Source organism: Podarcis vaucheri, assembly GCF_965113315.1.
Source record: "Podarcis vaucheri genome assembly, chromosome: 3".
Lineage (NCBI taxonomy): Eukaryota > Metazoa > Chordata > Lepidosauria > Squamata > Lacertidae > Podarcis > Podarcis vaucheri.
The window spans coordinates 45,827,323-45,843,749 of record NC_138761.1 but is presented as its reverse complement, the minus strand read 5'-3'; the positions used below and the strand labels follow the sequence as shown (position 1 = coordinate 45,843,749).

At 44.9% G+C, this 16,427-nt stretch overlaps 1 protein-coding gene across 1 annotated transcript in view; it reads right to left on the bottom strand.

Moving 5' to 3' along the window:
- Positions 1–14,403, bottom strand: part of PLD5 (phospholipase D family member 5) — an 89,534-nt gene extending 75,131 nt beyond the window's left edge. The window contains exon 1 of the mRNA XM_082215051.1: positions 14,177–14,403. Coding sequence (XP_082071177.1) covers positions 14,177–14,365 — 189 coding nt within the window. The 5' untranslated portion in view covers positions 14,366–14,403. The remainder of the gene's footprint in view (positions 1–14,176) is intronic.
- Positions 14,404–16,427: the final 2,024 nt, after the last annotated feature.

Sequence of the window (16,427 nt, the reverse complement as noted above, 5' to 3'; positions counted from 1 at the left end):
TCACTGAAAAGCATATCTATGAGGCCACAGACACAGACACATCCGTGTATTCTTTCACTTGCTCACATAATTTATTCATCCCAAGAGGAAACAGCGTGTCTGCTATTTGTTTGTGACTGGTAGCTTAAGTAATATATGAGCAGGTGCTCATTTCCAATTAAAAGAGAATAAAACATGAAGACCAAGGAAGTATGAAATCTCCGAACAGTGCAGATGCCTTTGTTTATTGCCTTGGCAGGATGAAGACAACCCTTCCATCCGTCATCCACTTTTTATTGAGAAGTTAAACTGTTACAGCAGAGAAAAATGTAATGAAGGTCTTTTATAAGTAAGCACTTTCTTTTAAATTTTAATGTAACTAACCATTTATTAAGAAGATAGATGGCAGTAAGTGCAAAAATAGAATCACCATTTGGAAATCATGGCAACTGCCCCACCCCAACAATTTCTAGTTCATTTGTCCTTCATTATTTTGTATTCCTTCAACATAATTTCTTTTCTTATACCAGCTTCCTGTGCTGACTGCAACACAGTGTATTCCTCTTAAACATACTATATCATGATTTTATTTTTTGGTAATTGCAATGGATTTTAAAGCAAATAAATTGCTTGTCATGGTTGCCACTGTGGAGCAGCCAGCGTTCTAAACCTGCAAAGGAGTTAAGCAATTAGACCTCTGGGTTTCCCTCCTCTGTCGATAACAGATCATCTGGGATTTACAACCTCCTCTGTTGCTTCCGTTAGTCTTAGGCTGCAAATTAAAGAGAGCCTAGTCCCTGTAATAAGCTCTCAGCTTGATGAAACACAGTCAACCCACCTGTAGTGACAATCTACACATCATCACTGTGACAGCTGTACTTTATCATGGAGTTATTTACCTTACCAGGTTGGCACATCTATTGGAGCTGCTGGCACAACGAGTAATCGCATGATCCAGACAACATACATGCTAGTGATTTTATCCTTCCCCAATGAGATGTAGAAGCCGGGCCACCAAGAAGCAGTTTTATAACAGCTGCCATACAGAGGGGTACAGTATATTAGACTGAGAGATTGGGTGTACCATATTGAACATAACCATTTCAAAATGTCTTGTTTCCCTAATGTTTTTCCAGGTAAGCGGTTGACTCAGATACTTAGAATTGGCCCTAAACCATTATGTGGAAAAGAAATACCAACGGCATGTTTTTCCAAAGCAGAATAATCCTGCAAGGGATTCCCAAGTGGACTTTTAGGAATCAATAAAAGATTCTGCAGATTTTAAATCATCTTGAGAATACTGAGCTGTATTTGTAGAATTCTTCCAAACAGTAATTAATTTATTTGTAGAGGCGGTGGTTTGTTTCCTAACCCACCCCACCCCCGCAGCCACCAATCCTTTGTGCACAGGATACAGGCCTAGTGCACACCAGGAATGTGTCCGTGGCAAACTAAGAAACTTCACCCAGTACTAATACAGAAAGTGTTGGGCAACTTCAAGAGAGGGAAATTATGTGTGTATAGCATCCGTTTCCTGCACTGATGGCCTGTGACTCTTTTCTATGTTACGTATGCACAGTGGGACCAAAGAATCACTCTGTTATTATCTCTAAAATTTTAATTACGAAAGTTTGATACGAAGTGTGCATAATGTATGAATGATTCGGAACGTAAGACTTAGCAATTTGTCAAGACCGAAAAAGTAATGGAAACAAAGGATCCCTCTTCACACAGGCTTTTAATGGTGCAGTGGAGCTACTGCTGCATTTGCAGGCTTGCCACACATGCTGGGGTGGGGGATACAAATCACAGTGTCATCCTGAAATTGCTACAGGGATCGGACCCAAATCAGGCTCAGTCCTGTCATGTGAATCAAGTGAATTCTAGGCTAGTTCAGCCTTTTGCTGCTCCATTGTGGTGTAGTGGTTAAGAGTGGTAGTCTTGTAATCTGGTGAACTGGGTTCGTGTCTCCGCTCCTCCACATGCAGCTGCTGGGTGACCTTGGGCTAGTCACACTTCTTTGAAGTCTCTCAGCCTCACTCACCTCACAAAGTGTTTGTTGTGGGGGAGGAAGGGAAAAGGAGATTCTTAGCTGCTTTGAGATTCCTTAAGATAGTGATAAAGTGGGATATCAAATCCAAACTCTTCATCATCATCATCATCATCATCATCATCATCATCATCTCCTCCTCCTCCTCCTAGAATTGTGCATTTCTGGGCTTTCTGTGGGCTGCCACTAGTGGGGATTCCACTGACAGAGGGCTGTCTGCCTGTTTTATAGTTGAAAGGAGGAGGTCTGCAGCTGCAGGGCAACACTGGCATCATTCCAAAGGCAAAAGTTAGCAGGGCCAGAGAGAAAGACACTTTCACCAAATCCAATGCAACACACACACACCCCTCTGAGTCTGGTACAAAGGTGCTTACTGTTGCACCTTAAGTTACCGTTAAACTTTTTTTTAGCAATTTGCCATGTCTCATTTCCTATAACAATCATGTTGATTTTAATTATTATTCCAATAACTGGAAAAGGAACCCTACTGTTTTTATTGTTTTAGAAAAATACATGGAATTAGAGCCTTTTACAAAGAATGTAATTATAATAAAGCAAGCTTAACCAGAAATTGGCACGAGGCTACTTGGAACCTTTAGGCATTCATCTCTTTTACCAAGCAAACATCCATCTCCACCATTATATCTTTAAATAAGCTTCCACTTCTGTTGTACTTTAAAAGGCAGTAATGATTATCTACAAATGGAGAGATGCATTTTTAAAATGTAACAATATTAACTGCAACTGCAATTGGCTTGGATCCATTCAGGAGGAGGGGGAAGGAAGGCAGGGATGGGTTTTGCTGATTCCTCTGCAGATTCTTGTGTCCTCCAATTAATTTATTTTTATGATCTCAAACTAGAATTTATCTGGATTACATCAGTAATGCTACAAATGCTCATTGATTATTCTGGGCAAATCTTCGCATTTATCAGAGCAAATGTTATTAAATTGCACTTATTAATAATGCCAAGCCAGAAATTTATCCTGTATCCCACTCCCCACCAAAAATAAAATAAAATAAAATCTCCATCAATTAACGAGAAAAGAAATTGCATAAGAAAATTGTCAAAGGGAGAGAGAAATTTTAAGCAAAATTCCCATGGGCTTTTGTCATTGTTACCTTACTTTTGATGTGACTGAGAGGTATTTGGGGGTGTCATTTCTTTCAATCTACAAATAATTTCACTAGTGGTCTGCATTCTGCAGCTTTCCTATATACCTGCACTTCAGTTAAAACCGGGGGGGATGACATCATGCAGCAAGTCTTCCCATGGGGCTTTTCTCAAATGAAGCCTGGACAGCCAGGGACGATACAGGAGGCCAAAGAAATGTTTTACTGGAAAGAAAAACAAATCACTGCCCTCACTCAAAAGCCTGCACCCACCTAAATCCTAAATAAATTCTAAAATGCCCTAAGAATACGGCAGGAAAAGTGGAACTCTCCTTCACAGAGGGAAGAGAAGCTTTGAGCAACTGGAGTACATATTTTAGCACAGCAAGTTAGGAACCCTACGTCCAATGCTATATGAGAGATATAGGAAGAGAGGTACAAGACACTAAGGGAGACCTGTTGATCACTTTTGCAACCACCATATTGTGGGATCCGGTTACAATCTAGCTCAGAAGGGGGTCAGCACCTGATCGATTCTGACAATTATGTTATGTAACAGCACTTTAAAAAAACAACATAACTTGCCAAAAATCATGTTGGTGTCAAAATCCATCAGAAAGCTTCAAGCAAGCCCAATTCATTTTGATCCTGGTGTGGCTGACTGTAACTCACTACAGAAGACACTACAGAATGGGTCATCTGAATCCATCCCAAACATAGGAAGCTGCCTTATACTGAGCAAGGCCCTTGGTCCATCTCATAGAATCATAGAATCATAGAGTTGGAAGAGACCACAAGGGCCATCGAGTCCAACCCCCTGCCAAGCAGGAAACACCATCAGAGCACTCCTGACATATGGTTGTCAAGCCTCTGCTTAAAGACCTCCAAAGTAGGAGACTCCACCACACTCACTCAGTATTGTCTTCACTGGCAGTGGCTCTCTAGGGCTTCAGACAGAGGCCTCTCCCAACCCCACCTGGAGATGCCAGGGACTGAACCCTGGACCTTCTGCATGCAAAGTAAATGCTCTACCACTGAGTAATGGCGCTTCTTGCTCTGCTGTCCGCTGTTCAGAAATACAGCCTTGGCAAGTAAAGAACTGCTAGATGACTCTGAAGGTTAATACAGATAGAGGGGGATTTCTGTATGTGTGGTTGCTAACTGAGAGACAGACAAAACCTAATTTCATCCCCTGACCCCCAACTGTGTTGCCACTTAGGATGTTAGGGTCTGGGGGAACGAGAAAAGAGGCCTTCAGGTGGAGGGCTGCCCAGTGCCAGAATGTTCAATAACCCCCTTTCCTTACCATCTAAGGTAGGCATGGCCAAACTTGGCCCTCCAGCTGTTTGGGGACTACAATTCCCATCATCCCTGACCACTGGGTCCTATTAGCTAGGGATGATGGGAGTTGTAGTCCCCAAACAGCTAGAGGGCCAAGTTTAGCCATGCCTGATCCAAGGGAAGAAGCAGGTAAGTTGGGCAGATTCAGGTGGGGCCCACTCAAGCAGATCAATTGTTCTTAATCAGGATGGGCCAGGGTACTGTGGGTCAAATGATTTTCAGCTAGGGCAAGTCAAGTAGCTTAGGTCAAACTCAGTCAGGCTGAGGCAAGTCCAGCTATAATAAGTCAGATCAGGTCAAGTCAGGCTGAGTCCTGGCAGGTTCCAGTGAGCAGCAATCAAAACCATGGGTAGCTCCGAGTGTGCTCTGCTTGCTGAGCAGTAGAAAGACCAGAGTTATTTGAAGCCTTGCGAAGGCTGGCACAGCTTGAGCTTCCAGTGGTTCTGCCCCCACCCGCTGGCAGAACTGTTTGTAATCCTTTAAAGGGCCTTCAGTGGTTCTCCAGCTGCACACTCTTGCATGGTTATGAAGGAGAAGCTGCAGAGCAGTCATCTTCTATGGTGGAGTTTGAAGATGATAGGAAAGCCACACCCTCAGGATGTAAAAGGGGGTTCCAAGGACTCCCTTGGGTGGGGCTGGCCTGTGATTCATCTGAATCTGTCTTGGGGTAATGCTGGGATCAGAAATCAGGGGAAATAACATTTACTAGTAAAAAACTAGACCCACTGTGGTAACCTAATATGGGGGAGTTGGAAAAAAATGTTTTCCAGTTACATCGTTCTGAGCTCCTCCTCAGACTTTTAGAATCATGTTGCACTACCTGATACAAGATGCTATACCATTTACTGTAACATCATCTATGATATGCCTTCTTTCTAGGCACTCTTTAATAATACAAAAGGGTTGAAAATTTCATTTATATTCAGCTGAAACGTTATCTTGCTCATTTGACTCACAATTGATTCCAGTCATGTCTTCATAGTAGAGTGTGTGCTGGAGAAGACATTTAATGATTTACTGCATTTTGCTGATCAAATATCTTTCTTTTTTTGCTTTTGTGAGACCTTCAAGCTGTCAACTCCCTCAACAATAGAGCTTTTTTGACCTCTTTCCACTTTATTGTTTGGATGTTAGATATAGTTTTGGCTTGACAGAGTTTATATTACAATCAAAAAGCAACCTTAGCACAATAGGATTACATAAGCTGCCAGTTACAGTTAAAGGGTACTGTGAGTTCTGTCTTCAGTCTACCCTACACACCAACAGCTGCATGAATGAAATCAGGGTGGATACTAGGCCCATGGGAAGCTGTAGATACAACAGATGCCAAGGTGCTATGGGTTGAGTTGTGTGGAAATCCCACTGAACAATCATTGAAAGAGATTTCTGGCTTAGAAGCTAGACCCCACAAAGTCAGCTTTTCAGTATCCAGATGGAGTGTGTGAAATGAAAGTTTACATTGACTCTAGTCCATTAGACTTAAATCAGAATTCCAAAAATTGTGTTGCTTAATTTGGCCCCTGAAAACAATAGTATTGAGGACCTTCAATATTGTAACTAGGTGCTTATCTCTAAAACAATATTGTTGGCATCCATCTGTCTCAAGTAGCAATGGAGTGTGCCTCCGGGGCTGAAGTCCAAAGTGACCTCTCCAGGGCACATGCCTGGGCAGTGTGTATGAAGGTCCTGGGCTGCCCAGTCTCACTGATGTGGTCCAAAGCAGAGCAGAGTAATACATTTGGCACCATCTTGGCTACAGCAGTTGTCAGAAAGAGGTGTACAAGACACCATCCAACCCTCTTAAAGACTTCACTCTGGATTTGCCTTGGGTTTGCTCCTTATTCTTTTTTTCTCCAGAAGATGTCCTGAAAGGCAGCGGGTACAGATTTCCCTCTAAAGCTCATGAAGAACTTAACCATTAGCCCCACTATTAGTCTTGTACACTCAATCTGCCAGAGTCTGTTTTCACAAGCAGAAGAGGTCCCTAACTCAACAAGGGTTTGAGACCCATCGGCTACCCTGACCCGGTTTAGCCAGCTAGTCCAAGACGTTCCCTGGGGTGTGGCCGTTGTCACATGCTGACAGCTTCTAGGAGCCACAGATAAGAGCTAAGAGCAGAGTGGGGACCAAAGGTGGACAAACTACCCCAGAAGTGCATATACAGTGAGTGTGCGTGGGCGTGCATGCGCACGCATCTCACACAAATAAAGCAATATTTTCCATGAATTAGTCATATGAATAAAAATTAATTTCTGCTTCCAACATAGCCTTCCAGCACTGCTGCTTCAGCCCCAATACTGACTTTCAAGAGTGTTGTGCACCCTTCCAATGCCCCAGATTCTGAGCAGCCCAGCTGATGCCCCTTCCCCCCAGCAAGCCAGTGTCCTTTTCTCCTGGGCACCAACACTCTGACACCTTCTGCTCTGACAAAAACGTGAGTTCCTCTCAGACCTCAGTCAGGTCATCCGCTGAGTGTGCACGCACTATGTTGTCATCAGAATGTTGAAGCTCTATGATACAAGTTATGCACTGATCTACACACATAAAACAAATTCACGCAGAGGCGTCTTCCAAAAACCCAACCCAAACCCCAAAAGTTCCATGGTGAACGGCAAATGGTAATGGGGGCAGGATCGTGAAATCTGGAAGCCCCTAGTCATGAACCGGCACATGGAAATACTGGCCTGCGAGCGCTCCAGTTAGAGAACAGCCTTTACCAAAGGTGCCGTGGACTTTGAAGACACTCGAACTCAGAACGCAAGGGAGAAACGTGCTAAGAGGAAGGCACGCTTGGCAAATACACACTATGATCAACTCCCGCCCGGGAACCAATGTCCCCACTGTGGGAGGACGTGTGGGTCCAGAATTATGGAAGACAATCTTACTCGGCTACGAGTGATCGTCAAAGAAGATTCTTTGCTTTCAGCCTACTCAAGTTAAACAGCCTTCCATCTGTTTGATATATGATTTCTACCCCGGTGGGGAATTTCCCTTCGACAAAGTGTAGGATCATGGCGATGAAAATAATAAATGGAGTTGGGGTGATAACACAATCCTGTTTAACACCTGATCCCACTGTGAATGGCTCACTTTGAGAGCCATTGTTATCCACGATTGTTGCTGCCATATGAAGGAGCCAAAGGATGTTCACAAATTTATCTGGGAGGATTATCAGGAGGACAGTCCACGGGGCATTACAATTTACAGTGTTGAAGGCCTTAGGTAGGTCTATAAACGCCATATACAGGGGTTGGTTTTGCTCTCTGTATTTTTCTTGATGCTGTCAAGCAGTGAAAATCATGTACACTGTCCCCCTAGAAGGTTGAAAACCATTTTGGGATTCAGGAAGGGTAGCCTCTGGTATAGTTAGGAGATGGTTTGCCAAGATCCTTGCAAGAATTTTGCCAGCTGCAGCTAATAAAGATGCGACTCAGTAGTTTCTGCAATCCGTTCAATCACCTTTTTTAAAGAGATTGATAATTTTAGCATCCCTTAAGTCTGATGGGCTCTCCTCTTTCTCCCAGATTTTTTTGTTGAACTTGTGAAGTCATTGTGTAAATCCAATTCTTCCCACTTTGAAGACTTCAGCAGGTCCCCTGGCTTTGTTGTTTTTCATTTGGCTAATAGCTGTACACAACTCTCCCAGATTTGAAGATCCTGTAAGCTCATCTTCAATTTGTTTTTGCGGAATTTGTGAGAGGACCTCGGCAGCTACAGGGGAGTTGTGGTTAATGAGATGCTGGTAATGTTCTTTCCAGCGCAATGCAATAGCTTCTTTATTTTTTAGAAGTAGTGTCTATTGAGCGTAGGGGGCGTATACCATGATTTACTGTAAAAGAGGATGCTACCAACCAACTAGTAGTTGACAAGCTTTTGGGTCCAGGGTTGGATTTTTCAGGAGTGGTTGCTCTGTTGCTTCCTTAACGGGCACCAGGCACTACTTCCCAGCATGAAGATACATTCACCACATCCTGAACCCGATGGTTACCTTTCATCAGCCAAGAAGGAAAAAGGAGCCAGATGGCATGTAATCTGCCTCATTCTTGTAAGTTCCCTGTCCGTGTCATCAGGCCACATTAGCTGAAACAGACCTCACAGAATAGAATTATATGTAGCATTGAACACCTCAACTGGATTTGAACTCAAATCAGTATCAATATCTCCATGGAGATGAGCAACTTCCCCTTCAAAGTGCCTTGCAAAAGTCACAGCAAGCCAACAATGACCACATCTGTATTATTGTGTGGTTAGCTAAGGGAGATGATAACTGATGGGCAATCTTAGAAAGCTCCACTGGATGGCTACTTGAGGATGCAATGGAGACAGTGAAATATGCTGTCTTCACTACCAATAATGCAACACAATAGGCATGATTATATGATTGGCCTCATAGTTAGATTTCTGCCATTTGCACTCTGTTCAGTTGCTACAACATCCAAATCTCCTGGGAATACCAAGAGGCAAAATTGGCTCTGCAGCATTTGAGAATGATAATGTCAACAGCACACCTCATTTTGCCATACCATAGCAAGAGCAGAGCTTTGACAGGATTGTTAGATCTAGTCACTGGAACATCCCCCAGAACATTCAGGACTCCCTTGGAGTCCATAAGCCACCAGGTGTGGGCTGACTGAATGGACCTCTTACCCTTATAGGGGAGGTCAGACATTGTGGGTGGAATTCAGTGTTGCTATTACATACCATTTGTGCAAGCATTTCAGCTTGCCAGATGGAACAATCCCACCTCTTGTCTTCTCACAAACTGTTCTGGCGGCTCTCTCCATCCCCCAACAACTTTGGGAGGCGGGGGCACATGGGAGTGGAAAGGGGGGGAAGCCCCAATTGCATTAGTTAAGTCTTTGCACAAAGGTTCCACTAATAATGCTCCTTAGGTGAACCCAACCCATTAAGTCCACGGCACCTTTGGTAAAGGCTGTTCTCCAACTGGAGCACTTGCAGGCAGGTCCAGTAGTCTGATTGTGACCACAGAGTTACACAGCCTGTCCCTAATATTCAGACCACAACCTGCATCATTTGAGGCAAAGACAAATCAAGAGTATGCCCTACTCTGTGTGTCAGACTAATGACCACTTGAGACAATCCCGTTGTTTTCATGGAAGCCATGAAGTCCTGAGAAGAAATGCTAGTAGTGGTCCCCGTGTGGGTATTGAGCTCATCCAGGACCACAGCCTTGGGCTTCTCCAACATCACAGCTGAAATCACTTCAGCCAGGTTGGCCAGAGAGGCAGGTAGGAAGCAAGGTGAGCAGTACACCAACTGCAACCCTAGTCTGTCTCTATGACTCAGCACCAGATGGTCTTGTACCTTTTGTAAATGTACAAAGTGTAATGTTCTTTTATAGGCTATTAACATCTCCTTACCCATTAGTATCAAACATATCTTGCGCACTCAAGACAGATCATGAAATTTCAAATAATGAAATAATGCACATATGTGCACAAACTTAGATAAAATTGTCCAACATATTCTAGCCGTATTGAATTTACAAGTACTTTGGTTGACTATATATTGAGCTCACCATTCAGTAAGTATATTGCAAAGTACATACTGACTAAGCTAAAACCTGTCAAATCAGAAAATCATTCTTATCATCTGAAAACAATTCAGTGTGCTCTGCCCTTAGCTTACAGGCATTTTTCACAAGAAGCATATGGTTGACCAACTTGTCTCAAGTGCAATTCCAGTGAGATCAGCTAAAGGTTTTTACTTAGCTGAACTTGGATATAATATCTGAAGTATAGTGAGAATATAAATGCATCACAGACTCATTCTCTGTAATGTGCTACATAGACCCCAAAATGTGGATAATTATGAAAGGTAACAACCATGTTGACAGGGAGGCTCCACCCCTGTGCAAAACATAGCAGGTTTTGCCACTGTTATTAAAAGCAAGAGTGGGCTACTCTTTCAGATCCAACAAGCTCCATGGCTGATATCCATGGAGCAATGGACCATCATCAGTTTTACCACAAACACAAAGATATCATGACCCATGGTATCATAATGGCCAGAATCAACATCAGGATTTCCTCTCATCCTTCAAGCCCTAGAGGAAAAGAAAAGGAATACCCCAAATCCACAGTGGTCCAGAATGTACTTTGCTCCAGGGACACCTAAACACTTGGTATTCTTTATCTCAGTCGTAACAAGGCCAGGGTATGGGCATCAACAGCTGATGTCACAAGTATCCCAGGTTATCTTACCTCTCCTGCCACTGTTGTGGGGAGCCTCCTTTCTGCGAGTATCATCTCTGCTGCTCAAAGAGTGGTTCAATAGCTGATGGAAAAAGCTTGGCATTGATCCTCCCTTTCTGGTGTCTTCATCTAACTGAAGGGAGGAGAGCCTCTTATGTAAGGAGGTAGACCCAATCAGAAGACAGGCTGTCAAATCAGAACTGAGGGGCGGGCCCTTTAAAAAGACCACATCTGAGCCCTATAGGTATGACACCAAACCCATTGCCCTCTGTCAGCTACTGCATTATATCACAGTGCATTCACAATTATAGATTACTGCACAATCCCAATGAATACAGTGGTACCCCAGATTAAGAACTTAATTCATTCTGGAGGTCTGTTCTTAACCTGAAACTGTTCTTAACCTGAGGTACCACTTTAGCTAATGGGGCCTCCTCCTGCTGCTGCTGCTGCCATGCGATTTCTGTTCTCATCCTGAAGCAAAGTTCTTAACCCGAGGTACTATTTCTGGATTAGTGGAGTCTGTAGCCTGAAGCGTATGTAACCTGAAGCATCTGTAACCCGAGGTACCGCTGTACTGTACTACATCTATCTGAAAAAGGTTATAGGAAATGTTTTCACATTGCTGCAGGACCATTATGTGCTCCACATCTACATTTCAACCTAATCTCCCTTCTGCCAAATGAAACAAAACTATGTGGAGTTTAACTAAGGCTACAATACTTTGTATGGATACCTGGGAGTACGTTCCACTGAATAAGTGTGCAGTTTAGTGTCATTGAACTCAAATGGTCATGGTCTTTACACAAGCTTTATTATACAATACTGTCAAATAATTGCATTAACATCCCATATTTACTGAAATTAGTGCATTGGGAAAACTCCTAGGTAAATGTGGATATGAGTGCGTCTTATATCAAAGAATTCTCCAACTCTTGTCAAAGACAGCCTTAGCATCTTCCAAAGACACTACAAGACCGTCTTACTTTCTGCATAAGTTTATGCACATTTTAAGATTTTGTTTTATATAAGTTGCTATCCATTGTCAATACAGTGGTACCTCGGATTAAGAACTTAATTCGTTCCGGAGGTCTGTTCTTAACCTGAAACTGTTCTTAACCTGAAGCACCACTTTAGCTAATGGGGTCTCCCACTACCGCCTCGCCGCCAGAGCACGATTTCTGTTCTCATCCTGAAGCAAAGTTCTTAACCTGAGGTACTATTTCTGGGTTAGCAGAGGCTGTAACCTAAAGCCTCTGTAACCTGAAGCGCCTGTAACCCGAGGTACCACTATACAGCAGTTCACAAATCCAAGTAAGTTAAATAAAACAAGTGCTGGTGTTGTGTATCAGAAATGTTTTAATGTTTTAATGAGCCTATATGGCTATTCTGGTTCTCCGTTCCCACACTGCAATTTTCTAGCTGTTTCTTTGATAGTAATCATACTGTTATGATTAGAAATGGGCAATGTTAAGATTTGCAAAATGATAGTTCACCTACACAGGTAGTTCATGTAAAAGTCTGTGGGTTGTATCCCGCTAAGTTGCACTCTTGAGTAGAACCATGGAAATTAATGGACCTCACTTATATCCATTAATTTCAATATGTCTACTTTGAGTAACTAACATAGGATGCAACCCAATGTTGAGAAAACGGATATTTCTATATTCCAGATTTCAGGAAAAGCCACCAGCCATTCATTAAACGTCACATGCCACTATTGACAAGTCTTATTGAATCAAGATAGACAGGTATACTAGTAGCACAGCTGAGGAACAGTACATCCCACAGTTGATCAATCTTGACAATGCCATTTATCACCATGACTGCAACTTATATTTGGCCACAAACATGTACCTTTGGGGGAGGTTTTTTTTAATTGAATACTCAATCCTTTCCTTTAGCGATCTCACCCAAATAAATAATACTTTATAGTAATGCAGATAAGAATTTTAATACTTTTTGTAGCTTCCAGCTATTCTACTGCTGTATCTTTGCGTTTTGGATTACATCATTTGGCACTGAATCAGTTTCTAACAAAGTGTAAATAATGTGTGGGTACTATAATGAGTCAATAGGTCTGCAAAAGACATGTTTTGATGCAAGTATTTCTTTCAAGGAACTTGCTTGCATTACAATATTTTTGATGTATTTTATAAAAGCAGCATACTTGTCTTCTATGTCACAAAGTCAGCTTCGAACTGCATGCATGTCTTCTTAAGCAAGCCTGCTGCAATGTAAAACCCAGCAATGCTTCCCCAATAGCATGCAGCAAACATAATATCTGTGCCTAGAGGGGGAGAATGTAATTACGGACTTCATCTAATACTCTATTCAGATGATGCTAACCTAGGGTGCCATTCATCCAATTTCTTACTGTTACAAATTACATAACAAAAGAGCCCATTGCTCTGAATCATCTGAACCACAGGAATATTTCCAAGCACCTTAAAATCCCCATAAAATATTCATTGCAGGCAGCCACAGCTTCTCCCTGGTCTCAAAACCACTTAGTTAACATGCATTGCTGCTGCAGAAATTGATGTTGGAAAGCAATCTACTTCACACTGCCTTAAAATCCCACACAGGGGATGGGGAGGGAAAGTATGTCTGGAATACAGAATGTTTGCTGCTCCAAATAGGAAATAAGGATTGCAAAAGCAAAACACAGGTATCCTGATCACCATAACATTCCAACCTGTTCTCGCTTGGAGGGGAATTCTGCAACATCATAAAAGGTACTGTAACTTCCCAGCTTGAGCTGAAGCTGTCCCATATGTACATGCATGGAGAGGGAAGGGATGTGAAATTGGTCTGCAGTAGACAATAGTCCACAGAACGGGAACTAAGCATATACACGTACAGAAAACACAGAGCGACATGTTCGCAATTCAGAAGGGCTGTGATCCAGACCGTTCAAATTATTCTGATGTCCTGCTGTTCCTAAAGAGAAATGAACCTCGTCTCCCACTTTTGCAGAGAAATCCTGTGCGCGCTCGCTTGGCAGACAGCTCCATTGAGTTTAATGGAACTTACTTCCAAGCCATTGTGCATCACATTGTAGCCTTAGGGACCCTTCTTCCCAAGAGCCCCCACATGTTGTTGAACCTATTTGGGGTTTCTAGGGCGAAGCTCCAGGTTGGGACAGACTATGCTCAGAACCAATGTTTATATATAGCTCAGTTGGTAGAGCATGAGACTCTTAATCTCAGGGTCCTGGGTTCGAGCCCCACATTGGGCAAAAGATTCCTGCACTGCAGGGGGTTGGACTAGATGACCCTTGGGGACCCTACGATTCTACGATCCCATTGGACCTGTGCCATACAGAGTCCCGGGTGCAAACGGTTCACCCGGCGGAAAGCTCATGAGGTTCTTCCTCCACCTGTCCAAATGGGGGCAATGAGTGGCCTGCCTGGCAGGGCTGTTGGTGAGAATGAATGAGCAGGGAGGAGCAAAAAGGGGGGGAAAGTGGCTTACATGCTCCAATTTGTCTTTCCTCCTCAGCCAGACGCTGGCACTGTAGTCCTGCTGCTTGACGGAGCTGTAGAAGTTGGAGCCCACCCGGGTGAGGCTGGGCGACGGCTCGCGGGGTCGGCTCTTCAGCCTCATCTGCTCGAAGCCCTCGTGGCGGGACGACGAGGCGAGCCAGTCGCTCCTGCCTTCCATCTTGACATGACAAGGCAACGTCCAGGCGGCGACGGCAGAAGGAACCGGGAGGTGAAGAAGAAGAAAAACCCCCGGGAAGGCGAAGCAGCGGGGGGGGGGCGGCGGCTGGGGCGGGAAACAAAGAGCCGAGGCGGAAGAACCCACGAGACCCTCCTGAGGGAAAAGAGCGGGAAGCTCAGGGGGGGAAAGGCGCCAAAGTGCCCGCGGAGGAGGAGGAGGAGGAGGAGGAGGCGGGGTGGGGGAAGCCGCCGCCGCCGCCGCTTGTTGCCCCCCTCCGAGCGGCAGCCGAGAGTAGCGAGTGGCGCGCGAAACGGCTCCTTGCGGCACTGGCTGGCAGCGGGCGCCACGGAAAGGAAGGCGGGCCCAGAGAGCGCCAGGCACACATTCGCGCGCGCAGGGGGGGAGGAGGAAGAGGAGGAGGAGGGAGGGGCGCACGCGGCGGCGGCAGGAAGCGAGGGGCGCGCGCCCTCTCCCACTCCATGGATGCCGCCAGACTGCAGGTTGGCGCAGTGGAAGGGCTGCGTCCCTCCCTCGCGCCACCCCTCGCGCAGCTCCCGCCTCCGGACCAAACGCGCCGCCACCCCAGAGCAGGTTCCCGCCTTGCGCCTTATCTCGCCCGGCAGAGGCTCTTCGGGAGATAACTTGGTGCTTCCACGCGGAGAGAGGGAGGGGGGCAGCGAGGCGAGGAGGTTGAAAAGGAAGTGGGCGAGGCTCGAAGTGCGACCCTCTCGCGTCACCTGCAGCAGCTTCCTCGGCTTTCTCCTCGCCGATTCATCCACGCGACTGCTCTTCTTGCGCTGTCCACGCCGTTGGTTCTGGAAAGTTGAAAAATAACTGTTGCGAGTTTCCGCCGGCTCCGCAGCCCGGGCAATGGGCAACCCGGGAGCGCCCGGGACTTTTAAGAAAGGGATCGGACAGTGAAAGCCTACGGATGTTTACTTGAGAGTAAGCCCCGTGGGCTTACGCCCACATAGGTGTGGGCCCAGGGTGCAGCGTCGCTAAACGGTTTCTCTGCACATATTTTTAAATTGTGGATGGATTTCCTAATGGGTTGAGATCGCCATCATCCAATTAGCCGAGCTCCCCAAGGGATCCGTGTGGGATCCATCCATGTCTAAATCTGATGGCACGAGCATCCGTCCCATTTCCACTCTTCCTTACTTCCACACAATCAGTGTAACGGCTGGGATGTGCTAGTTTTGCATGGTGAGAGGCAAGCAGAAAACAGAGTTTAAGTGCAATTAAATAGCTGAAAGTGGAGGAAACAGTATCTGTTTAGGAATCTGATGCAGGGACAGCTAGTTGTGGTGCATTTCAAAGGAGCCTGCTTGTTTCCAATAGGCTCTGCTTGTAGATTTGCAAATGAAACCAAATGTGACATAGGCACCCCACGATCTGAGTGGCCTCTCTTGCTAAAGGAAAACAAAACCTTCAGCATCTCCCATGGACTCCCAGGAAGCCCATATAACAGCACACGGTGGAGAAAAAAAGATCACCTATAACACAATCTTTCTATTGCAGGTATATTTCACATGGTGTCTGCAGCAGCATTTGCTGTGGCTCATGCTATAATTTCACTTCCATCTGTCTGGTTTCCTTTATCCATCTGGGTATTGCCACCATTAGAGAGGTGATGAAATTTTGTCAGTATTCCCCCAGGGCAGGCTGTTTCTGTCAGGCAGAAGGTGACTGGCAGAAGCCACCTGCCCTCTGAGACTCCTGCAAGAGACTGAATGTGGGGGCAGGAACAGAGGACCTGGAGAGAAATGCAGGCAAGCAGCACAGATGTTAACCAAGGTCTAATCTGGTTCATTTGAGAGGTTGGGTCAAGAAGATCCTCACATCCCACCCCCAAAAGGAAACTGCTTTTTACAGCCACGTGGCACATGAACTCAACACATGAAGTGTATTGACTGAGGTTTATTGATGTGGGAATCTTCACCTGTTGCGACTGTGCCAGAGATGCTACTGTTCAAGATACAGAAACACTGTCAGGAAAATGGAGTCAACCTTAGGGTAGAATTGGGGCTAAAGTAGATGCAATGAGTTAGGAATGGGGAAC